The sequence below is a fragment of the Salmo salar genome, chromosome ssa02 (assembly GCF_905237065.1).
Source record: "Salmo salar chromosome ssa02, Ssal_v3.1, whole genome shotgun sequence".
Classification (NCBI taxonomy): Eukaryota; Metazoa; Chordata; class Actinopteri; order Salmoniformes; family Salmonidae; genus Salmo; species Salmo salar.
Window position 1 is genome coordinate 64,686,943 of NC_059443.1, and position 25,170 is coordinate 64,712,112.

The following is a 25,170-nucleotide window of genomic DNA, read 5'->3' on the forward strand; positions in this document are numbered from 1 at the left end:
CTTTTTTCCCCCACTGTATGAATTTATTGCCACCAGGATCCACTGGTGTAACTGCTAACTGCTTGCTGACTATACAATGTGCTGTATGATTGTAGCAGGTTTATATTAATGCGTTAGTTGTAGTAGCTATGTTGACTATGATGTTAGCTAATATGGCGACAATGATGTAGGCTGTGTGTAGCAGTTAGCGGTTATGATATTAAGGTTTGGCTTGGAAAGGTTTTTTCACCTGATCACAGACAGCTGATGTGTTATGCACTGTTGTCCACAAGTGAAGGGAAAAGGTGAGAGGAGGAGAGTGCGTAGATGCGAGAAGGAATTAACAAGCAAAGTGATCATGCTGTTTGTATGTGGCTGCTATGAAAGTGAACTGTGTTTGCGTGTGATCAGGGATGTGTTAATTCTGCCGATTCTGTTGTAAAACCTTTCTTAAACAGAACGAAACGGGAATAAACATACCTTTATTTGCCCAATAGAAACTCTCGTTTGCAACTGTTGGACTAATGATTACACTCAAAATAAGCTAGATGCAGGCAAGAGTGAGCAAGGTGGTATTGAATGTGTCACTGTCTGTCAACTTGACTACTCACATTTTTCTCTTGACCTGTGCACCTACATTGTAAACTTTCATTCATAGGCTAGGTTGTAGCAACCTCATGATGGGTATAGAGAAACTGTATCATGTAGTAGCCTAAACCTATTGATGTTACATTGAGCTGGTTGAATGGAATATTCAACTGAATGGACAGTCATCCAATATGTTGTAAAAGAAATAAGGCCATGCCTCATCTTAAATGGCACCGACCGCCACTGGTGTAAATATCTGTGAGTCTGTGTGTAGAGTCCAGTGTGTATGCATAGAGTCAGTGCAAGAGATGGTTAATGCAGGTAGTCCGGGTAGCCATTTGATGAGCTATTTAGCAGGCTTGTTTAGCAGTCTAATGGCTTGGGGGTAGAAGCTGTTCAGGGTCCTGTTGGTTCCTGACTTGGCGCCTCTGTACCGCTTGTGCGGTAGCAGAGAGAACAGTCTATGACTTGGGTAGCTGGAGTCTGACAATTTTTTGGGCCTTCCTCTAGCACCACCTATATACAGGTCCTGGATGGCAGGGAGCTCGGCCCCAGTACCACCCTCTGTAGTGCCTTGTGGTCGGGTGCCTTACAGTTGCCGTACCAAGTGGTGATGCAGCCACCTGTGTGTGTGTGTGTGTACATGCGTCCGTGTGTATGCTTTGAGACCAGCAGGCAGTGTTCTAGACTCTAATCAGGTCTCTCCATCAATGTACTGCTACTGTAATAGAGCCCTTAGCCCTCTCCATTTATACAAGAGACCCTTCACACCCACACATGCACACACACAGCCCTACCCATTCCCACAAGAGACCCTGCATTAGTCCCCACCCATACAGGAGAACAGAGAGGAGGAGGAAGGGACAGATGAAGGACAAAAGGAGGGCAGCAGAGAGAGAGAGATAATATAGAAGGAAAGATGGTGTAACGACAGAATGACAGGATAAAAGGGATTCAAACTATGAGGTGGACAAAAAGAGGAGGGATAAAGAGAGAGTGAGGGAGAGGGAGAGAGAGAGGATGAAAAATGAGATGGGATAGCTTGAAGACACTGATAAGTAAGGGGAGATGAAGAGAGAAAATGACCTTGCTGAAGCGAGGGCAGCCAGAGGAGTGTGTGTCCCACGTGTGTGTGTGCAGGGTTGGGTAGGTTCCTTTTTAAATGTAATCCACTACAGTTACTGGTTACCTAGAGTGGGAGGTAGCCTAACGGTTAGAGCGTTTGGCCGGTAACTGAAAGATCACTGGTTCGAAGAGCCGACAAGGTGAGAAATCGGTTGCTGGCCCTTGAACTTAACTCTAATTTGCTCAAGGGAAGCCGTACTTCTATGGCTGACCCTGTAAAACAACACATTTCACTGCACCTATCTGGTGTATGTGACAATATAAAAATGTATGTTAACCTGTCCAAATTGGAATCTGTAAGGTAACTTTTGGATTGCCCAAACTCAGTAACATAATCTTTCAGTTACTTTCCCCTTAAGAGACATTAGAAGAAGACAAACATGATCCATCAACCACATGTGGTGTGTCATCATAGTGGTCTCTGACTTGTGGTCAGACTCTCTCAGGTGGAACAAAGTTAAACTTGCACCTTTTTTCAATGCTGAATTGAATGTCATTGAGAAAACAGAAAGTTGTCATAATGGATATTTTTTTCCAGAAAACATCCTTTCTGAATTTAAAAGTAATCCAAGAAGTAATCATCTAGTTTATCAAAAGTATCTTTAATCTGTTAGTGTTTTGTAATGTAATCAGTTACTCCCCAACCATGTGTGTGTGTGTGTGTGTGTGTGTGTGTACCTTGCTGAAGCGAGGGGAGCAGGAGGAGAACTGTCTGATCTCAACAGGCTCATCATCATCGTTGGTGTCATCCTCATCGTACGCATTGATGTGGTGATAACGATCTGATCGGGCTGAGGGAGGACAGGGGAAGAGAGAGAGAAACAGAGAGACAGAGAGAGAGATGGCGAGAAAGAGAGAGATGGCGAGAAAGAGAGAGAGATGGCGAGAAAGAGAGATGGAGAGAAACAGAGAGAAAGAGAGAGAGAGCGAGATGTAACATCTTAGTTTTCATAAATAATTTAACGGTCCTAGCCTTGGCGTTCTCTCTCCTCTGCTTACACTTTTCAAAGTCGCTGTAAGACGCTGCAACACTTTGGGAGAACCACTCTCTGGCTTGGCTGAGTTTTACCATGAGATAACCCCTATTAAAGATCAAAGACTCACTGGCTTTACACATGGAGCCTAATTCTGATATTTTTCCAATTATATGTATTTTGATCAATCAGATACGTTTTTGGCCAATTGGGCAAAATATCAGAATTGGGCTGCCTGTGTAAATGCAGCCAGTGTGCTTTATTGGCATTAAATACACAGGTAACGGCACTCACTGTCGAAGTAGCTGGTGTCCTCTTCTGACTCCAGGTGAGGTATGAACTCTGCCTTCTGTCTCAGTAGACTGTTCCAGTCCAGGTCAGAGAAGAACGAGTGCTGCTTCACTTCAAACGCTCCCCCTGGGGGCACGGAGGAATAATACCAACAACAAGATCAGCTGTGAGAATGTAGGCCTCGGAAGAGCATATGGCTCTGGGCCATGGTAGTTGGAGTAATACATAAACAAAGGTTAAAATGTGAATAATTATGGCATGATTCATTACACACAGTAAGCAGGAATATTTTCTGACTCATATCAGAGAGCTAGGGAGAGTAGCCTGCTGTGTGCCAGACTGTTGTTATTATAATTTTAAAAAAAAATGCACCTCCCTTTTCAATCTTGTCTCATCGCTGCAACTCCCCAATGGACTCGGGAGAGGTGAAGGTGGAGTCATGTGTCCTCCGAAACATGACCTGCCTAACCGCGCTCCTTAACACCCGCCAGCTTAACCCGGAAGCCAGCCGCACCAATGTGTCGGAGAAAACACAGTTCAACTGGTGACCAGGGTCAGCCTGCAGGCACCCAGCCTGCCAGAGGAGGTGCTACAGCACGATGAGCCAAGTAAAGCACCCCCAGCCAAACCCTCCCCTAACCTGGACGACGCTGGGCCAATTGTGTGCCGTCTTATGGGACTCCCGGCCACGGCCAGTTGTGGCACAGCCTGGGAATGAACCCGGGTCTGTAGTAAAATCTGTGTTCAACAATGCATTGCCTTGACAAACAAGGTTGTGTTTGGTAAGATTTTGACAGTAGACTACAGCAGAAACAGGAGGAACATTCTTAAATTCTAGCACATTGGTTCCGAAACTCGGTGTCGGGAGAGACCAAGTTGAAATTAGGTCCCCTGAGAAAATCTTCAAATGGGTATAGAATACAAGCTAAACTTTTAGTGTCAACTAAGGGCCTTTTGTCGTGTGCAGAACAAGTTTGAGAAGCCTTGTTGTAGTACCTGTACCCAGCCTCATCAGTGGATTGGTCTGTAACAGGGTTGATATCAGTCCCTGGGCATCAGCAGGCAGGACCTCATCTCCATCAGGCCACACTATGTCATCTGAGAGAGACAACAGAGCCAGTTACAGAGAGAATGAACAGCAAGGATTTGGAACTGGACCAACATTGAGTCAGGTACAAGTTAGTACACAGACAGAGGCCTTGGAGTCAACAGTCACCTACAGCAGTGGTTTTTAAACCTCTCCTCGGGGACCCCCAGCCATTCATTTGATCTATTCCAGAGCTAGCACACCTGATTCAACTTGTGAATTGTCTGGGGGGTCCCCGAGGAGAGCTTTGAAAACCCCTGACATACTGCACAGAACAAGAGGCACTGGGGGGGATTCAAAAAGACAACAGGTGCAGGCACAGAGGAAAGGCCAGCCCTCATGTCTCAATCACCTGTGATGACCTGTCCAAAGAGCTTTTGATTGATTGAATGATGGCAGACTCACCTGTGATGACCTGTCCAAAGAGCTCCTCAGGCGTGTCTCCAAAGAAGGGCACACAGCCCACCAAGAACTCATAGAGGATGATGCCCATGGCCCACCAGTCCACTGGCTTCCCGTAGCCCTGTCTCAGGATCACCTCCGGGGCTATGTACTCTGGGGTGCCACACACCTGGGACAGGGAGAGAGATCCACCAATCACAAGTCTCGATCACGCTCCTTGCCTCTATTTTCCTCTCACCTACACGTACCGGATGCAATGGAGCAGTCCCAAAAGTGCAAAACCTGCCCATCTGCCACGCCAGGCAGGCTCAATAAAAATGAAAGACAACAACAAATACTATTTGAACCCAGGTCTGGCCTGCGTAGCTATATGCAAGCCCAAGAGCTTGAATATTCTTCCATCTGTCTCTGACAGCAGTACTGTACAGTAATCACGAATCAAGGACCCAGATTGTATAATGCTGATAATCAGAATTCTAATTCTAATTGGGACTGTTGCTGTACACTGTTGAGGCAGCAGGGGCCTAGTTCATTACAGCTGAGTGAATAACCCATGCCCTCTAATCAAGAGTCTGCACAGACCACAACGTGAAATGATCTTCATGTATTTCATGTGCAGATGATGTGTGTTCATTAGAACCCATTAAAAAGCATGAGCTGGCGCACACCCCAAACAGTTGGTAGAGCTGCTGACTAACGGAGAGTAACTGTAGGCTGAAAAAATTGAATAAAGAGATTTGCCCACTCTACATACAAGGTCCCAGTAATGTACTGGGTAAACCACCAACGTTTCAGCATCCCTGTGCCTTCTTCAGGGTAATGTCATGAATGCTTGAACCAGGTTATGTAGACAAACACTGCAATTAGTGCAACCAATGACAATAGCGAGGGGTGTGTCATAGTTACTGTTAAAAGACAATAGTTTACAGCATGTTGAATATATTAGGCTATTGTTATCATATGGCAACATAATTAGATATTGTGCATAGTAATAGCATCAACATACATCATTATTTTATTTAATACACATATTTAATTGTTTCCATTTCATTTCATCTTTGTTGTTACATGTCATCTTTTGGTTCAACAGTAATGCACAATAAGCATCATGAACATCTTGGGTGCACGCTGATACGCTGTAGAGCACAGGAGGTTGGTGGCACCTTAATTGGGGAGGACGGGCTCGTGGTAATGACTGGAGCGGAATAGGTGGAATGGTATCAAATACATCAAATGTCCATGCTAAAGCAGGTTGTATCCATCTAGAGTCCTCTTTCTACCTCTATGTGAAACAACACAGCATTCAGTCTGGTTTAACCAGGCTAGATGCCCTACTGCTGGAGATGACACTGTATTGCTGCTGGCCTAACAGCATCATTCATTAATATGGGGAGTTAAATTCAAAACCTGAGTAAACAAACTGTAATTGCAAAATAAATAGGGAGCAGAATATAATTTATTTTGAGAAATGATGATGATTCAGTCTGTATGATAAATATTATTAGTGACTGTGTGTATTGCTCTTGTTTGGCAAATTATGCGTTTTTGCAAGGTTATTTTGAGATTCTCAATTCGTTGATGCATGAGGCAAGTCAAGGGATCCTGAATTCAACTCACTCACTCACGCAACTTTCATGACTGTAGGCTATCTACAGAGTTTCTAACATACTGTATGTGATTGGCTCTTCATTGAGAAGTTGTCTGTATACTACCTCTCACAATATGATTCATTGTTTGTTTGATTGGCTGAGTGACTGACTGATCATGACTGACCGACTGACTAACTGACTGATTGATTGACTGACCAATCAATCGATCTACCTGTTTGTCCAGGAACTCGCGTGCGTCCTTCTCGATGTGTCCCTCGTACAGGTTGGTGGTGAGGCTCATCAGACCCATCTTAGACAGGCCAAAGTCAGTCAGCTTGATGTGGCCCATAGAGGTGATCAGAAGACTGGTGGAAACAGGAACAACACATGGGCTGTTAGACATCAACTGCACAGCAAACCCCAGGAACAGCCATTATTCTATTCCAGCCATTACAATGAGCCCGTCCTCCTATAGCTCCTCCCACCAGCCTCCACTGGTATGTATGACCAATAGGAGCCTGTAGACAGTATTCCTAGAACCTTTCACAGTACACACATTTTGGCTTAATATTATTAGAGGATGTCCCAAATTTTCCTAAGAAATTACATTTATGGTGAATATTGTATAGTCTGAATGCAACTTAAGACCTCCAATCCACCAGGGGAGTGCCAGGGTGGCAGTGCAGCCCACTCACTTGTCAGGCTTGAGGTCTCGGTGCACGATGCCATAGTTGTGTAGGTACTCCAGTGCCAGCACGGTCTCCGCAAAGTACATTTTGGTGAGTTCCACGGGCAGCGCACCGATGTTCTTCAGCAGAGTGGCACAGTCTCCCCCTATAGGAACACAACATGGTTGGTTAGGCACAGTCTCCCCCTATAGGAACACAACATGTTTGGTTAGACACAGTCTCCCCCTATAGGAACATAACATGTTTGGTTAGACACAGTCTCCCCCTATAGGAACACAACATGGTTGGTTAGACACAGACTCCCCGAATAGGAACACAACATGGTTGGTTAGACACAGTCTCCCCCTATAGGAACACAACATGGTTGGTTAGACACGGTCTACCCCTATAGGAACACAACATGTTTGGTTAGACACGGTCTCCCCCTATAGGAACACAACATGGTTGGTTAGACACGGTCTCCCCCTATAGGAACACAACATGGTTGGTTAGACACAGTCTCCCCCTATAGGAACATAACATGGTTGGTGAGACACGGTCTCCCCCTATAGGAACACAACATGGTTGGTTAGACACAGTCTCCCCCTATAGGAACACAACATGGTTGGTTAGACACAGTCTCCCCCTATAGGAACACAACATGGTTGGTTAGACACGGTCTCCCCCTATAGGAACACAACATGGTTGGTTAGACACGGTCTCCCCCTATAGGAACATAACATGTTTGGTTAGACACAGTCTCCCCCTATAGGAACACAACATGTTTGGTTAGACACAGTCTCCCCCTATAGGAACACAACATGGTTGGTTAGACACAGACTCCCCGTATAGGAACACAACATGGTTGGTTAGACACAGTCTCCCCCTATAGGAACACAACATGGTTGGTTAGACACGGTCTCCCCGTATAGGAACACAACATGGTTGGTTAGACACGGTCTCCCCCTATAGGAACATAACATGGTTGGTTAGACACAGTCTCCCCCTATAGGAACACAGCATGGTTGGTTAGACACTGTCTCCCCCTATAGGAACACAACATGGTTGGTTAGACACGGTCTCCCCGTATAGGAACACAACATGGTTGGTTAGACACGGTCTCCCCCTATAGGAACACAACATGGTTGGTTAGACACGGTCTCCCCCTATAGGAACACAACATGGTTAGTTAGACACGGTCTCCCCCTATAGGAACAAAACATGGTTGGTTAGACACGGTCTCCCCCTATAGGAACACAACATGGTTGGTTAGGCACAGTCTCTCCATATAGGAACACACCATGGTTGGTTAGACATGGTCTCCCCCTATAGGAACACAACATGGTTGGTTAGGCACAGTCTCCCCGTATAGGAACACACCATGGTTGGTTAGACGCGGTCTCCCCCAACACGGTCTCCCCCTATAGGAACACAACATGGTTGGTTAGACACGGTCTCCCCTATAGGAACACAACATGGTTGGTTAGGCACAGTCTCCCCATATAGGAACACAACATGGTTGGTTAGACACGGTCTCCCCCTATAGGAACACAACATGGTTGGTTAGACACAGACTCCCCGTATAGGAACACAACATGGTTGGTTAGACACAGTCTCCCCCTATAGGAACACAACATGGTTGGTTAGACACAGTCTCCCCCTATAGGAACACAACATGGTTGGTTAGACACAGTCTCCCCCTTTGGGAACACAACATGGTTGGTTAGACACGGTCTCCCCCTATAGGAACACAACATGGTTGGTTAGACATGGTCTCCCCCTATAGGAACACAACATGGTTGGTTAGACACGGTCTCCCCCTATAGGAACACAACATGGTTGGTTAGACATGGTCTCCCCCTATAGGAACACAACATGGTTGGTTAGACACAGTCTCCCCCTATAGGAACACAACATGGTTGGTTAGACACAGTCTCCCCCTATAGGAACACAACATGGTTGGTTAGACACGGTCTCCCCCTATAGGAACACAACATGGTTGGTTAGACACAGACTTCCCCTATAGGAACACAACATGGTTGGTTAGACACAGACTCCCCGTATAGGAACACAACATGGTTGGTTAGACACGGTCTACCCCTATAGGAACACAACATGGTTGGTTAGACACAGACTCCCCGTATAGGAACACAACATGGTTGGTTAGACACGGTCTACCCCTATAGGAACACAACATGGTTGGATAGACATGGGTTATGCCTCGGCTCTCTACCCTGCTCCTAAAGAATGGACTTGTACACACTTTCTGTCATGGATTCAAACAATGGTGGGGACTTCATTGACCTACAGACAAAGCTTATACCACAACAACGCTTTTCAATTTACGACGGGCAATGTGCATGTGCACACTTCTATACCCTTTGGGAAGAGAATGGGGCACAGCCTGAGAGTCAGTCTGAAGGGGTTAAAGGAGTTCACAGTGTCGGTCGGCCCTATCTGTGTTCGTTTGTCTTGGGTTGTTTCTCCCCTCCTCCTTTGGCCTGGTAAACCTATGTTTGGCAGAGTCCTGTCTGACTCACACACTACTCTTCATGTCTGGCTGTGTCTGTAGGCTGACTCTGAACACTAACAATCAGGAGAAAAGCAATCTGCTTTCTGCTATATAGTTGGGTTGAGTATGTTGAGTTGCCCTCGAGCACCTAACACGCATTAAGGAAGATGGTTTGGCTATGGCTGCTGTGGGAAGTGACCCCGTTTTACATTCTACAACTGAATTGACTATGGTAAAATAACAACTTGACAGTTATTTGAATCTCTGGCCCTCGGTCAATCCCCTATGTAGATAGGATAGATGTTTTTAAGTTTCCACCATTGGTGTTGGTTAGACACAGTCCCCGGAAGTTTATAAGAAATCCTGCTATGCCCTCCGACAAACCATCAAACAGGCAAAGCGCCAATATAGGGCTAAGATTGAATCGTACTTTACCGGCTCGGACGCTCGTCTTATGTGGCAGGGCTTGCAAACTATTACAGACTACAAAGGGAAGCACAGCCGCAAGCTGCCCAGTGACATGAGCCTACCAGAGGAGCTAAATCACTTCTATGCTCGCTTCGGGGGAAGCAACACTGAGGCATGCATGAGAGCATCAGCTGTTCCGGACGACTGTGTGATCATGCTCTCCGTAGCCGACGTGAGTAAGACCTTTAAACAGGTCAACATTCACAAGGCTGCAGGGCCAGATGGATTACCAGGACGTGTGCTCCTGGCATGTGCTGACCAACTGGCAGGTGTCTTCACTGACATTTTCAACATGTCCCTGATTGAGTCTGTAATACCAACATGTTTCAAGCAGACCACCATAGTCTCTGTGCCCGAGAACACTAAGGCAACCTACCTAAATGACTACAGAACTGTAGCACTCACGTCCGTAACCATGAAGTGCTTTGAAAGGCTGGTAATGGCTCACATTAACGCCATTATCCCAGAAACAGTAGACCGACTCCAATTTATATACCGCCCAAACAGATCCACAGATGATGCAGTCTTTATTGCACTCCACACTGCCCGTTCCCACCTGTACAAAAGGAACACCTACGTGAGAATGCTATTCATTGACTACAGCTCAGCGTTCAACACCATAGTACCCTCAAAGCTCATCACTAAGCTAAAGATCCTGGGACTAAACACCTCCCTCTGCAACTGGATCCTGGACTTCCTGACGGGCCGCCCCCAGGTGGTGAGGGTAGGTAGCAACACATCCACCACGCTGATCCTCAACACTGGAGCCCCTCAGGGGTGCGTGCTCAGTCCCCTCCTGTGCTCCCTGTTCACCCATGCCTGCGTGGCCAGGTACAACTCCGACACCATCATTAAGTTTGCAGACAACACAACAGTGGTAGGCCTCACTTTAAATGAGGAGGACGGGCTCATAGTAATGTTTGGAATGGAATGAATGGAATGGTATCAAACACATCAAACATATGGTTTTCCATGTGTTTGATACCATTCCATTCACACCACTCCATCCATTATTATGAGCCACCCTCCCCTCTGGTTTCCACCATATTGCTTTCACCTAGCCAGTCCTATCAGATACCATGAAGGGCAAATGAACAAGGGCAGAAGGGAGGGTACTATTTTCCAGAATGAGAATGAAATCCAACCGGGTTTCCTGAGAAACTCTTTCACCTCAAAGGAAGTGAACAAGATCAGAACGGAGAGAACTTTGAAAGAGCTAGGTGTAAGATATGTGAAGTTTCTTGGGACACCCTATGAAGCCTTTATTGTAATTCCATTAAAGAAGTACAGTTTCCTCAGAAACCCACTAACCTTCAACATACTCCATGACCATGCAGAGGTGCCTGCGAGTCTCGAAGGAGCAGAACATGGAGACCACAAAGGGGTTCTCAGCGAAGGTCAGGATGTCTCTCTCTACGAAGGCCTGCTGGATCTGGTTCCTCAGGATCAGGTTCTGCTTGTTGATCTTCTTCATGGCAAAACGCTGACGGGTCTCCCTGTGACGTACCAGGTACACCGCACTGACGGGGGACGGGAGGAGGAGGGACGGAGGAGGGAAGAAGGAGGGAGGGGAGAGAGGGGAGTGGACAAGGAGGGAGGAGGGGAGAGAGGGGGAGGAGGGAGATGGGTAAAGGGTAGAGGTGCAAGAAGCCAAGGGTATGGTTGTGGTAAAATTAGATGGTCAGAGAAATCTACCTGGAGCCTCATGTCTTTGAATGAATGTGAGGACTTTGTGATGTACATGAAATGCATAGTCATTCATATTGCTTTGACCAGACTCTACTCACCCATATGCTCCGTTGCTGATCAGCTTGATTGTTTGAAAGTCTTCTTCACTTGGCGGCTTCATGGCTTTCATCTTCCCCTGCATAAACAAGCAGGCAAGCTCAGTCACTCCCAACTTAAGCTAGATACTTTTTGAAGACAGATCTGGTGTGTCTGTGAGTGTATTTCTCATTAGAGATGGAGGGTCCTCACCTCTGATCTGCTGTGTCTGTGAGTGTATTTCTCATTAGAGATGGAGGGTCCTCACCTCTGATCTGGTGTGTCTGTGAGTGTATTTCTCATTAGAGATGGAGGGTCCTCACCTCTGATCTGCTGTGTCTGTGAGTGTATTTCTCATTAGAGATGGAGGGTCCTCACCTCTGATCTGGTGTGTCTGTGAGTGTATTTCTCATTAGAGATGGAGGGTCCTCAGCTCTGATCTGCTGTGTCTGTGAGTGTATTTCTCATTAGAGATGGAGGGTCCTCAGCTCTGATCTGGTGTGTCTGTGGGTGTATGTATTTATCATTAGAGATGGAGGGTCCTCACCTCTGATCTGGTGTGTCTGTGGGTGTATTTATCATTAGAGATGGAGGGTCCTCACCTCTGCAGAATCGTCTGGCTCTGGGGTGTGGGGACCTTCACTGTCATAGTAGTTGTCCATGCTCACAATGTCTGGACAAAAGCACATGATTTAACACTCAATACAGTATCTGGTGTGTACTGTTGCTGATCAATAGCATTGTTTATACATACAGTGCCTTCAGAAAGTGACTTATTCCACATTTTGTTGTGTTACAGCCTGAGCAATGTAATGGCAATTCACTTTAAAGAGGGTTGTTTAGGTTTTTCTCTACAATAACACAATCACTTTGACATGTGAGTCACTCTGGATAATGGGGAGAGTGCTGAACAAATCAATGCAAATATGTTAAAGGCCCAGTGCAGTCAAAAATGGGATTTCAATGTTTTATATATACAGTGCCTTTGGAAAGTATTCAGACCCCTTGACTTTTTCCACATTTTGTTACATTACAGCCTTATTCTAAAATGGATTAAATAAATGTTTTCCCTCATCAATATACACACAATACCCCATAATGACAAAGCGAAAATAGGTTTTTAGACATTTTTGCAAATGTAATAAAAACAGAAATACCTTCTTTACATAAGTATTCAGACCCTTTGATATGAGACTCAAAATCGAGCTCAGGTGCATCCTGTTTTCATTCATCATCCTTGAGATGTTTTTACAACATGATTGGAGTCCACCTGTGGTAAATTCAATTGATTGGACATGATTTGGAAAGGCACACACCTGTCTATATAAGGTCTCACAGCATGTCAGAGCAAAAAAACAAGCCATGAGGTCAAAGGAATTGTTCGTAGAGCTCTGAGACAGGATTGTGTTGAGGCACAGATCTGGGAAAGGGTACCAAAAAATGTCTGCAGCATTGAGTGTCCCCAAAAACCCAGTGACCTCCATCATTCTTAAAAGGAAAAAGTTTGGAACCACCAAGACTCTTCCTAAAACTGTCTGCCTGGCAAAACTGAGCAATCGGGGGAGAAGGGCCTTGGTCAGAGAGGTGACCAAGAATCCGATTGTCACGCCCTGACCTTAGAGACCCGTTTTATTTCTCTATTTGGTTAGGTCAAGGTGTGACGTGGGGTGGGCATTCTATGTTATCTATTTCTTTGTTTTGGCCGAGTGTGGTTCCCAATCAGAGGCAGCTGTCTATCGTTGTCTCTGATTGGGAATCATACTTAGGCAGCCTTTTCCCATCTGTGTTTTGTGAGATGTTTTCTGTTTAGCATTCTGTGCCTAACAGAACTGTGCGTTTTCGTTTTTCCCTTTGTTATTTTCTTTGAGTGTTTCGGTGATTAATAAACAATATCATGAACACTTTCCACGCTGCGCTTTGGTCCACTCCCGTTACACCGATGGTCACTCTGAAAGAGCTCCAGAATTCCTCTGTGGAGATGAGAGAACCTTCCAGAAGGACAACCATCTCTGCAGCACTCCACCAATCAGGCCTTTATTGTAGAGTGGCCAGATGGAAGCCACTACTCAGTAAAGGGCACATGATAGCCCGCTTGGAATTTACCAAAAGGCACCTAAAGGACTCAAACCATGAGAAACAAGATTCTCTGGTCTGATGAAACCAAGATTGAACTCTTTGGCCGAAATGCCAAGCATCACGTCTGGAAGAAACATGGCACCATCCCTACAGTGAAGCATGGTGGTGGCAGCATCCTGCTGTGGGGATGTTTTTTAGCGGCAGGGACTGGGAGACTAGTCAGGATCGAGGCAAAGATGAACAGAGCAAAGTACAGAGAGATCCTTGATGAAAACCTGCTCCAGAGTGCTCAGGACCTCAGACTGGGGCGAAGGTCTCTGAATGTCCTTGATGAGTGGCCCAGCCAGAAAATCTCTAGAGAGACCTGAAAATAGCTGTGCAGCAATGCTCCCCATCCAACCTGACAGAGCTTGAGAGGATCTGCAGAGAAGAATGGGAGAAGCTCCCCAAATACAGGTATGCCAAGCTTGTAGCGTTATACCCAAGAAGACTCGAGGCTGTAATCGCTGTCAAAGGTGCTTCAACAAAGCACTGAGTAAAGGGTCTGAATACTTACAGTATGTACACTACCGTTCACAAGTTTGGGGTCACTTAGATATGTCCTTGTTTTTGAAAGAAAAGCATTTTTTTTGTCCATTAAAATAATATCAAATTGATCAGAAATACAGTGTAGACATTTTTAATGATGTAATTGACTATTGTAGCTGGAAACGGCAGATTTTTTATGGACTATCTACATAGATCTTCAGTTTCTTGGAAATGTCTCGCATGGAATAGCCTTCATTTCTCAGAACAAGAATAGACTGACGAGTTTCAGAAGAAAGTCTTTGTTTCTGGTTATTTTGAGCAAATGCTGATGCTCCAGATACTCAACTAGTCTAAAGGCCAGTTTTATTGCTTCCTTAATCAGCACAACAGTTTTCAGCTATGCTAAAATAATTGCAAAAGGGTTTTCTAATGATCAATTAGCCTTTTAAAATTATAAACTTGGATTAACTAACACAACGTGTCATTGAAGACAGGAGTGATGGTTGCTGATAATGAGCCTCTGTAGATATTCCATAAAAAAATCTGCCGTTTCCAGCTACAGGATGACCTGGTGTCAAGAAGGGCAGCAAAGAAGCCACTTCTCTCCAGGAAAAACATCACGGACAGACTGATATTCTGCAAAAGGTACAGGGATTGGACTGCTGAGGACTGGGGTAAAGTCATTTTCTCTGATGAATCCCCATTCCGATTGTTTGGGGCATCCGGAAAAAAGCTTGTCCGGAGAAGACAAGGTGAGCGCTACCATCAGTCCTGTGTCATGCAAACAGTAAAGCATCCTGAGACCATTCATGTGTGGGGTTGCTTCTCAGCCAAGGGAGTTGGCTCACTCACAATTTTGCCTAAGAACACAGTCATGAATAAAGAATGGTACCAACACATACTCCGAGAGCAACTTCTCCCAACCATCCAGGAACAGTTTGGTGACGAACAATGCCTTTTCCAGCATGATGGAGCACCTTGCCATAAGGCAAAAGTGATAACTAAGTGGCCCAGGGAACAAAATATCGATATTTTGGGTCCATGGCCAGGAAACTCCCCAGACCTTAATCCCATTGAGAACTTGTGGTCAATCCTCAAGAGGCGGGTAGACAAACAAAAACACACAAATTCTGACGAACTCCAAGCATTGATCATGCAAGAATGGGCTGCCATCAGTCAGGATGTGGCCCAGAAGTTAATTGACAGCATGCAAGGGTAGATTGCAGAGGTCTTGAAAAAGAAGGGTCAACACTGCAAATATTGACTCTTTGCATCAACTTCATGTAATTGTCAATAAAAGCCTTTGACACTTATGTAATGCTTGTAATTTTACTTCAATATTCCATAGTAACATCTGACAAAAATATCTAAAGACACTGAAGCAGCAAACTTGTAAAAATTAATATTTGTGTCATTCTCAAAACTTTTGGCCACGACTGCACATGTGATATTTCAGTTTTTATTGTTTAATATATTTGCAAAATTTTTTAGTTTTTCCATTATGGGCTATTGTGTGTAGAATGATGAGAGAGGGAAAAAACAATTTAATCAATTTTAGAATAAGACTGTAACATAAAATGTGGAAAAAGTCAAGGGGCATGAATACTTTCCAAAGCACTGTATATATTTCCACACTATGAAGTTGGAGTAAAAGTTAGTGTTAGAGCTGTTTGAAACGACCGCCTGAAATTTCAGCCTGTTTTGGTAGGATGGAGCCGGTAAATGAGTGAATACACCAATAACAGCTCGTTTTCAGTTTTCCCCTCCCCACTCAGACCACTTCCAGACGGTGCTCTTTGCTAAGACAAATTATTTTTGAACAATTTTAATTGAAAACAATCACAGTAAGGTACTTCACTGTTACCAGAAATGATTTGATATTGAGATAAAAACGGCTGCATTGCACCTTTAAGTAAACATCTCGTTAATTTGAACTAGATGTCACACAAAGTGATGTGAAAATAATATATCTTCTTGTCACCTTGGTAACAACATTTCTAAAACGAAACGGTTGTGTTTGGGGAACCGAGAGAGGGAGGGAAGACAAGAGTGTGTGAGAGAGAGAAAGAGAGATCAAGCTGTGAATATTTGTGTGGGTGAAAAACAGAAAGGTGCTAAACCAAGTGATGGTTTGTAAAAAGTGTCACATTGTTAGCCGAGACAACCCACTAAAACTCAAAGTCATATTTCTTCAACCAGACTGAAGGTAGCTGACAAAGAGCAGCCAGTCGGATTCTGAATAGTCTTTCTAACCCATTTACATTGTGTAGCTTAATGAACAGCTTGTGATGGATGTGCCACTGTGAGAAGTGGAGCTGGAATGAATTGAAGGAGTCAGAGAAGGAGTTTGGGGGCTGGTGTGTGTTTAGACAATATGTAGATTAATGACTGCGACCAGCTTCATAAACAGTAAAGGGAGTTCTCTCTGCGTCTCAATAATGTCTACAGGTAGCCTGGTCACAGGTCTGTTTGTGCTGTCTTGCCAAGGTTCAGTGTGACAATGACAAGGTGAGACAGCACAAACAGAGCTGGGACCAGGCTAGTTGACAGGTGGATTACTGCCCACATGCTACAATGCCAAGATGCTGTTGTTTTTCTCATGCCAAAATGTATTGTTTTTTCTAAGGTTATTTTTGATAGCTTTATAGTTAATTACCTACAATAAACACCCGAGGGGAGTGTGGCTGTCAAAATGTGGGTAGAGAAATCTCAACCATCAATCTTTCATTTTCTCTTGTTTGGCTTCTACAGGTACATGATGCCCTAAATCTGTCTCTTTCTGTTTCCGTCTACTGTCTCTCCCTCCCCCTATCCCAACATCCACACGGTCGCAGGTCAGTCCCAGCTGTCTGCTTGTCTCTTTCTGTTCCTCTCATCCCTCTCTTCCTTACTCTCTTCTTCATTAAATGTCTCCCATCGACATCTCTCTCACCCTCCAGAGGGTGCTTGGTCTGTCCCAGCCATCTGAATCTGTCTATTTCTGTTCCTCTCTTCTCTCTCCTCCTCCCTCTCATCCTTCTCTCTTACCCTCCAGAGGGTCCCTGGTCTGTCCCAGCCTTCAATCTGTCTCTTTCCATTCATCTCTTCCCTCTCTTCCTCTCTCTCTCGTCCTCCCTCTCATCCTTCTCTCTCACCCTCCAGAGGGTCCCTGGTCTGTCCCAACCCTCAATCTCTCTTTCTATTCCTCTCTTCCCTCTCATCATCCTACTTCCCTCCCTCCCCCTCCCTTACTCACCCTCTAGTCTAGGGGTATTAAACTCTTACTCAACGAGGTCCGGAGCCTGCTGGTTTTCCGTTCTACCTGATAATTAATTCTACCCACCTGGTGTCCCAGGTCTAAATCAGTCCCTGATTGGAGGAGAAGAAAGGAATAAAACCAAGCGGTTCCAGAGTTGAGGGCTCTAGAGTGTCCTGACGTAACAAGGAGTGTCCATCTTCATTAATTGTATGGGTGTCTCACCCTCCAGAGGGTCCCGGGTCAGACCCAGCTGGCTGATGATGTAACGAGGGATGTCCGTCTTCATCAGGTGTCCCTCCTTGGCGTGGTCCTCCGCTGCCTCCAGCAGGTGATAGAACTCCTCTGGGTTGAACTCCTACGGGGGAGGTGAAAAAGGGTGTGACACACAAGGAACCATATATAAAGTTACACAAAAGCTGTCAGTCTGCCACATAAACTTGATGTAGTATTGACTTTTATGGATTGAACTCCTGTACATTTATTTTTTATATTTCACCTTTATTTAACCAGGTAGGCTAGTTGAGAACAAGTTCTCATTTACAACTGCGACTTGGCCAAGGTAAAGCAAAGCAGTTTGACACATACAACAACACAGAGTTACACATGGAGTAAACAATAAACAAGCCAATAACACAATAAACAAGTCAATGACACAGTAGAAAAAAAGAAAGTCTATATACAGTGTGTGCAAAAGGCATGAGGAGGTAGGCAATAAATAGGCCATAGGAGCAAATAATTACAATTTAGCAGATTAACACTGGAGTGATAAATGAGCAGATGATGATGTGCAAGTAGAAATACTGGTGTGCAAAAGAGCAGAAAAGTAAATCAACTAAAAACAGTATGGGGATGAGGTAGGTAGATTGGGTGGGCAATTTACAGATGGACTATGTACAGCTGCAGCGATCGATTAGCAGCTCAGGTAGCTGATGTTTAAAGTTGGCGAGGGAAATAAAAGTCTCCAACTTCAGCGATTTTTGCAATTCGTTCCAGTCACTGGCAGCAGAGAACTGGAAGGAAAGGCGGCCAAATGAGGTGTTGGCTTTGGGGATGATCAGTGAGATATACCTGCTGGTAGGATAGTCAGTTTTACTAGGGTAAGTTTGGCGGCGTGAGTGAAGGAGGCTTTGTTGCGAAATAGGAAGCCGATTCTAGATTTGATTTTGGATTGGAGATGTTTAATATGAGTCTAGAAGGAGAGTTTACAGTCTAACCAGACACCTAGGTATTTATAGTTGTCCACATATTCTAAGTCGGAACCGTCCAGGGTGGTGATGCTAGCCGGGCGGGCAGGTGCGGGCAAGGAATGGTTGAAAAGCATGCATTTGGTTTTACTAGCGTTTAAGAGCAGTTGGAGGCCACGGATGGAGTGTTGTATGGCATTGAAGCTCGTTTGGAGGTTTGTTAACACAGTGCCCAAGGAAGGGCCAGAAGTATACAGAATGGTGTCGTCTGCGTAGAGGTGGATCAGGGAATTGCCCGCAGCAAGAGTGACATCATTGATATCTACAGAGAAAAGAGTCGGCCCGAGAATTGAACCCTGTGGTACTCCCATAGAGACTGCCAGAGGTCCGGACAACATGCCCTCCGATTTGACACATTGAACTCTGTCTGCAAAGTAGTTGGTGAACCAGGCGAGGCAGTCATTAGAAAAACCAAGGCTATTGAGTCTGCCGATAAGAATACGGTGATTGACAGAGTCGAAAGCCTTGGCTAGGTTGATGAAGACGGCTGCACAGTACTGTCCTTTATCGATGGCGGTTATGATATAGTTTAGTACCTTGAGCGTGGCTGAGGTGCACCCGTGACCGGCTCGGAAACCGGATTGCACAGCGGAGAAGGTACGCTGGGATTCGAAATGGTCAGTGATCTGTTTATTAACTTGGCTTTCGAAGACTTTAGATAGGCAGGGCAGAATGGAAATAGGTCTGTAACAGTTTGGGTCTAAGGTGCCACCCCATTTGAAGAGGGGAATGACCGTGGCAGCTTTCCAATCTTTAGGGACCTCGGACGATACGAAAGAGAGGTTGAACAGGCTGGTAATAGGGGTTGCAACAATGGCGGCGGATAGTTTTAGAAAGAGAGGGTCCAGATTGTCTAGCCCAGCTGATTTGTACGGGTCCAGGTTTTGCAGCTCTTTCAGAACATCTGCTATCTGGATTTGTGTGAAGGAGAAGCTGGGAAGGCTTGGGCGAGTAGCTGTGGGGGGGGGGAGCTGTTGGCCGGGATTGAGTAGCCAGGAAGAAGGCATGGCCAGCCGTTGAGAAATGTTTATTGAAATTTTCGATTATCATGGATTTATTGGTGGTGACCGTGTTACCTAGCCTCAGTGCGTGGGCAGCTGGGAGGAGGTGCTCTTGTTCTCCATGGACTTTACAGTATCCCAAAACTTTTTGGAGTTAGAGCTACAGGATGCAAATTTCTGCTTGAAAAAGCTAGCCTTTGCTTTCCTGACTGACTGTGTGTATTGGTTCCTGACTTCCCTGAACAGTTGCATATCGCGGGGACTTTTCGATGCTATTGCAGTCCACCACAGGATGTTTTTGTGCTGGTCGAGGGCAGTTAGGTCTGGAGTGAACCAAGGGCTATATCTGTTCTTAGTTCTGCATTTTCATGCTTATCTAAGATGGTGAGGAAATTACTTTTAAAGAATGACCAGGCATCCTCGACTGACGGGATGAGGTCAATATCCTTCCAGGATACCCGGGCCAGGTCGATTAGAAAGGCCTGCTCGCAGAAGTGTTTTAGGGAGTGTTTGACAGTGATGAGGGGTGGTCGTTTGACCGCAGACCCATAGCGGATACAGGCAATGAGGCAGTTACTGTCTGTGGTATTGAGGAGGGGGGACAATATTGACAGTACTGTCTGTGGTATTGAGGAGGGGGGGACAATATTGACAGTACTGTCTGTGGTATTGAGGAGGGGGGACAATATTGACAGTACTGTCTGTGGTATGAAGAAGAAGGGGGACAATATTGACTGTACTGTCTGTGGTATTGAGAGGAGGGGTGTCACGTCCTGACCAGTAGAGGGTGTAGTTGGGTCAGGACGTGGCAGAAGGGAGTAAGTGTTTTATTGTTTCATTTAATTTTGGCCGTGTGACTTCCAATCAAGCACAGCTGTAGAGGGTTGTGGTTGATTGGGAGTCACACATAAGTTGCCTACGTTTCCGTTGTGTGGTGTGGGTAATTGTGCTTGTCACTGTTGTTGCACCTGACAGGACTGTGTTGGCTGTCAGTTTTTGTTGTTTTGTTAATTGCATAGTGTTCGTAACATTAAAAATGACGAACCCTAACTCCGCCGCATTTTGGTCCACTTCTTCCGTAGACAGCCGTTACAGAATTACCCACCAAACCAGGACCAAGCGGCGGAAGAGGAAGGAGCAGCAGGACTACTGCGTTATGGACAAATGGACATGGGAACAGATCCTGGACGGAGAGGGACCATGGACTCAGGCTGGGGATTATCGCCTCCCGCAGTGGGAGATTGAAGCGGCGAGAGCGGAGAGGCGATACTACGAGGAGAGAGAGCGCAACGAGCGCGAGAGGCAGCCCCAATATTTTTTTGGGGGGGGGGCACACGGGACAGTCGGTGGAGCTGAGGTCGGAACCAGAGCCAGTCGGGATGACATTGGAGGTGAGCGAGGGCTATGAGACAGAGACTGTGACGGGGTTAATGGGAAAATTAGGAGAGAGAGAGATGAGAGAGCTGCTAGTGTGGTGCATAAAGTACGGCATTCGCCCTAATGAGCGTGTCGTGGGTATGATGTCACCTGAGGCAGCTCTCCATACTCGTCCTGAGGTGCGTGCTGGTTGTCTGGTAAAGACTGTGCCTGCGCCCAGAAACAGGCCTCCTCCATGTCTTCCCAGCCCTGCACATCCTGTACCTACGCCCAGAACCAAGCCTCCTGCATGTCTTCCTATCCTGGTCAAGCCCGTGCCTCCTCCACAGACCAGTCCTCCAGTGGGTCTCCCTATCCTGGTCAAGCCCGTGCCTCCTCCACGGACCAGTACTCCAGTGGGTCTCTCTATCCTGGTCAAGCCCGTGTCTCCTCCACGGACCAGTCCTCCAGTGGATCTCCCTATCCTGGTCAAGCCCGTGTCTCCTCCACGGACCGGTCCTCCAGTGGGTCTCTCCACCCTGGTCTCTCCTGTGCCACCTCCTCAAGCCAGGCCTCCGTTATGTCTCCCCAGCCTGGTGAATCCTGAGTCGGAGCTGCCCGCCAGTCAACAGTCGTCAGAGCTGCCCGCCAGTCAACAGTCGTCAGAGCTGCCCGCCAGTCAACAGTCGCCAGAGAGGTCAGACTGCCCTGAACTGCCGGAGTGGCCAGACTGCCCTGAACTGCCGGAGTGGCCAGACTGCCCTGAACTGCCGGAGTGGCCAGACTGCCCTGAACTGCCGGAGTGGCCAGACTGCCCTGAACTGCCGGAGTGGCCGGACTGCCATGAACTGCCGGAGTGGCCGGACTGCCCTGAACTGCCAGAGTGGCCGGACTGCCCTGAACTGCCAGAGTGGCCGGACTGCCCTGAACTGCCAGAGTGGCCGGACTGCCCTGTTCTGCCGGAGTGGCCGGACTGCCCTGTTCTGCCGGAGTGGCCGGACTGCCCTGTTCTGCCGGAGTGGCCGGACTGCCCTGTTCTGCCGGAGTGGCCGGACTGCCCTGTTCTGCCGGAGTGGCCGGACTGCCCTGTTCTGCCGGAGTGGCCGGACTGCCCTGTTCTGCCGGAGTGGCCGGACTGCCCTGTTCTGCCGGAGTGGCCGGACTGCCCGGTTCTGCCAGAGGTGCCCGCCTGCCCTGATCTGCCAGGGTGCCCGGCCTGTCAGGATCAGCCCGAGTGGTCCTCCTGCCCTCCGGTCCAGCCCGAGTGGTCCTCCTGCCCTCCGGTCCAGCCCGAGTGGTCCTCCTGCCCTCCGGCCCAGCCCGAGTGGCCCGCATGCCTTCCGGCCCAGCCCGAGTGGCCCGCATGCCTTCCGGCCCAGCCCGAGTGGCCCGCATGCCTTCCGGCCCAGCCCGAGTGGCCCGCATGCCTTCCGGCCCAGCCCGAGTGGCCCGCATGCCTTCCGGCCCAGCCCGAGTGGCCCGCATGCCTTCCGGCCCAGCCCGAGTGGCCCGCATGCCTTCCGACCCAGCCCGAGTGGTCCGTCTGCCAGGGTCAGCCCGAGTGGCCCGTCTGCCCGGCGCAGCGATCGGCGCCAACAGAGTGGGCGACGCCGAAGGTGGAGCGAGGTCCACGTCCTGCACCTGAGCCACCTCCAGGATAGGTGGGTTGGGGAGGGAGGGTGTAGCACAGTGCCGTCGGTGACGGCAGCCACCCTCCCTTCCCTCCCTTATTGTTTAGGTGTTCCTTTTTGTTGGGGATTTTTTTTGTGTTTTCCTTTTTTTTAGGTGCATCCCGGGGTCTGCACCTTGAGGGGGGGGTACTGTCACGTCCTGACCAGTAGAGGGTGTAGTTGGGTCAGGACGTGGCAGATGGGAGTAAGTGTTTTATTGTTTCATTTAATTTTGGCCGTGTGACTTCCAATCAAGCACAGCTGTAGAGGGTTGTGGTTGATTGGGAGTCACACATAAGTTGCCTACGTTTCCGTTGTGTGGTGTGGGTAATTGTGCTTGTCACTGTTGTTGCACCTGACAGGACTGTGTTGGCTGTCAGTTTTTGTTGTTTTGTTAATTGCATAGTGTTCGTAACATTAAAAATGACGAACCCTAACTCCGCCGCATTTTGGTCCACTTCTTCCGTAGACAGCCGTTACAAGGGGGGACAATATTGATAGTACTGTCTGTGGTATTGAGAGGAGGTGGGACAATATTGACAGTACTGTCTGTGGTATTGAGGAGTGGGGACAATATTAACAGTACTGTCCGTGGTATTGAGAAGTGGGGACAATATTAACAGTACTGTCTGTGGTAATGAGAAGAGGGGGGGACCATATTGATAGTACTGTCTGTGGTATTGAGGAGGGGGGACAATATTGATAGTGCTGTCTGTGGTATTGAGAGGAGGGGGGGACAGTATTGACAGTACTGTCTGTGGTATTGAGAGGAGGGGGGGGACCATATTGACAGTACTGTCTATGGTATTGAGAGGAGGGGGGGACAATATTGACAGTACTGTCTGTGGTATTGAGAGGAGGGGGGGACCATATTGACAGTACTGTCTGTGGTATTGAGATGAGGGGGGACAATATTGACAGTACTGTCTGTGGTATTGAGAAGAGGGGGGACAATATTGACAGTACTGTCTGTGGTATTGAGAAGAGGGGGGACAATATTGACAGTACTGTCTATGGTATTGAGAAGAGGGGGGACAATATTGACAGTACTGTCTGTGGTATTGAGAAGAGGGGGGACAATATTGAGTGTAACAGACAAAATCTGCCACATCGACTGCCATTGTGTACGGTACTGTGTGTGCTGTTTTGAGTTTAACTGGGGAATCCTATAGGGTGAAATAAGGAGCTAATACACTGCTGGGTACTAACATGGTCGTAACTTTGAATTGCTGCTCCAATAAGCCCTACAGCTGATTAACATAGCCTTTTATTCTGTCCTCTGGGCATCTCTTTCATTCACCCTTTGTGGAGGGATATAACACTGTTATTAGAAACCAGTGCACCTGGGGCTGGGAGGGGAAGGTCATTTCCTGGTTTCAGTGTTCCGATGTTCAACTGTTCCCTGGCCTTGCCAACTAAGATACAGATGAGAGGAGTGAACCCATAGAAATAGAAGGACTAGAATAGATTATATTTCTTTGTAACGACCGTCGCAATGAGGGGACCAAGATGCAGCGTGGCACGTGTTCATGATTATTTCTTTAAATCAGAACACTTAAACAAAATAATAAACAATGGAAACGAAAGCGCACAGTTCTGTCAGGTAAAACACAAAACAGAAAACAACTACCCACAAAACACAGGTGGGAAAAGGCTGCCTATGTATGGTTCCCAATCAGAGACAACGATAGACAGCAGCCTCTGATTGGAAACCATACCTGGCCAAAACATAGAAATAAAATACATAGAATGCCCACTCCATATCACACCCTGACCTAACTAAACAGAGAAAAACGTCTCTCTCAGGTCAGGGCGTGACATTCTTTGAGTAAATTTACAAAATTCCCTGGATTGCCAACTATGATGAGTGGAGTGATCATAGATTAGAGACACAATATAAGACTAATATAAGTCTTGTACTTGATTCTGTGGGAGTGAACCTCTCGGCACAGAGTTCTACTCTGCTCTATGTACCTCTATGTGGGATAATGTTCTCCCACCATGGCTCTGACATTTCACCAAATCAGTGGAGACTGTGACTAGAATGCCAAATGAACTCAACCCCCCCCTCTCTCACTCTCCCCTCCTTTTCACTTTCTCTCTCCTCTCTCCCTCCATCTTTCCCTACCTCTTTCATTCTCCTCCCTCTCTCTCTCCATCTCTCCCCTTCATTTCACTATCTCTCTCCCAGATTGGTTGCTTCCATCCTTCCCTACATCTTTCCTTCTCTCGCTCTCTCTCTCCCCCTCCATTTTACTTTCTCTCTCCTCTCTCTCTACCTTTCCCTACCTCTTACATTCTCCTCTCTCTCTCTCTCCATCTCTCTCCTCTTCATTTCACTTTCTCTCTCCCTCCATCCTCGTCTACCTTTTCCCTCTCACTCTCTCTCATATAACTGACACAAGGAGAAGCATCCAGCCTGACCCTATCGACCTCTTCCGCCGGTCGCCCTGGCAACGGGAAGATGAGACGCAACGGCAGAAGGAGGCGGGACCAAGCGTTTGACAGGCAGGAGAAGCCATCAATCAGAGTGTGTAAATCCAGGGACACTCCAGTGACTTATGTACATATAGCTTTGAATGTCAACTGGACAGTTGGAGGAGTTCATTT

General features: G+C 46.9%; 1 protein-coding gene across 4 annotated transcripts in view; it reads right to left on the reverse strand.

Annotated features, from left to right (window-relative positions):
• LOC106589837 (microtubule-associated serine/threonine-protein kinase 1) overlaps window positions 1-25,170 on the reverse strand; it is an 89,887-nt gene that overhangs the window by 9,036 nt on the left and 55,681 nt on the right. For all 4 annotated transcript variants that reach the window (XM_045707909.1, XM_045707903.1, XM_045707916.1 and 1 more), the window contains 10 exons: window positions 17,512-17,644; window positions 12,050-12,120; window positions 11,471-11,547; window positions 10,995-11,203; window positions 6,731-6,869; window positions 6,268-6,400; window positions 4,450-4,615; window positions 3,954-4,055; window positions 2,961-3,083; window positions 2,371-2,483 (listed from right to left, as the gene is read on the reverse strand). In XM_045707909.1, coding sequence (XP_045563865.1) covers window positions 2,371-2,483; window positions 2,961-3,083; window positions 3,954-4,055; window positions 4,450-4,615; window positions 6,268-6,400; window positions 6,731-6,869; window positions 10,995-11,203; window positions 11,471-11,547; window positions 12,050-12,120; window positions 17,512-17,644 — 1,266 coding nt within the window. The remainder of the gene's footprint in view (window positions 1-2,370; window positions 2,484-2,960; window positions 3,084-3,953; window positions 4,056-4,449; window positions 4,616-6,267; window positions 6,401-6,730; window positions 6,870-10,994; window positions 11,204-11,470; window positions 11,548-12,049; window positions 12,121-17,511; window positions 17,645-25,170) is intronic.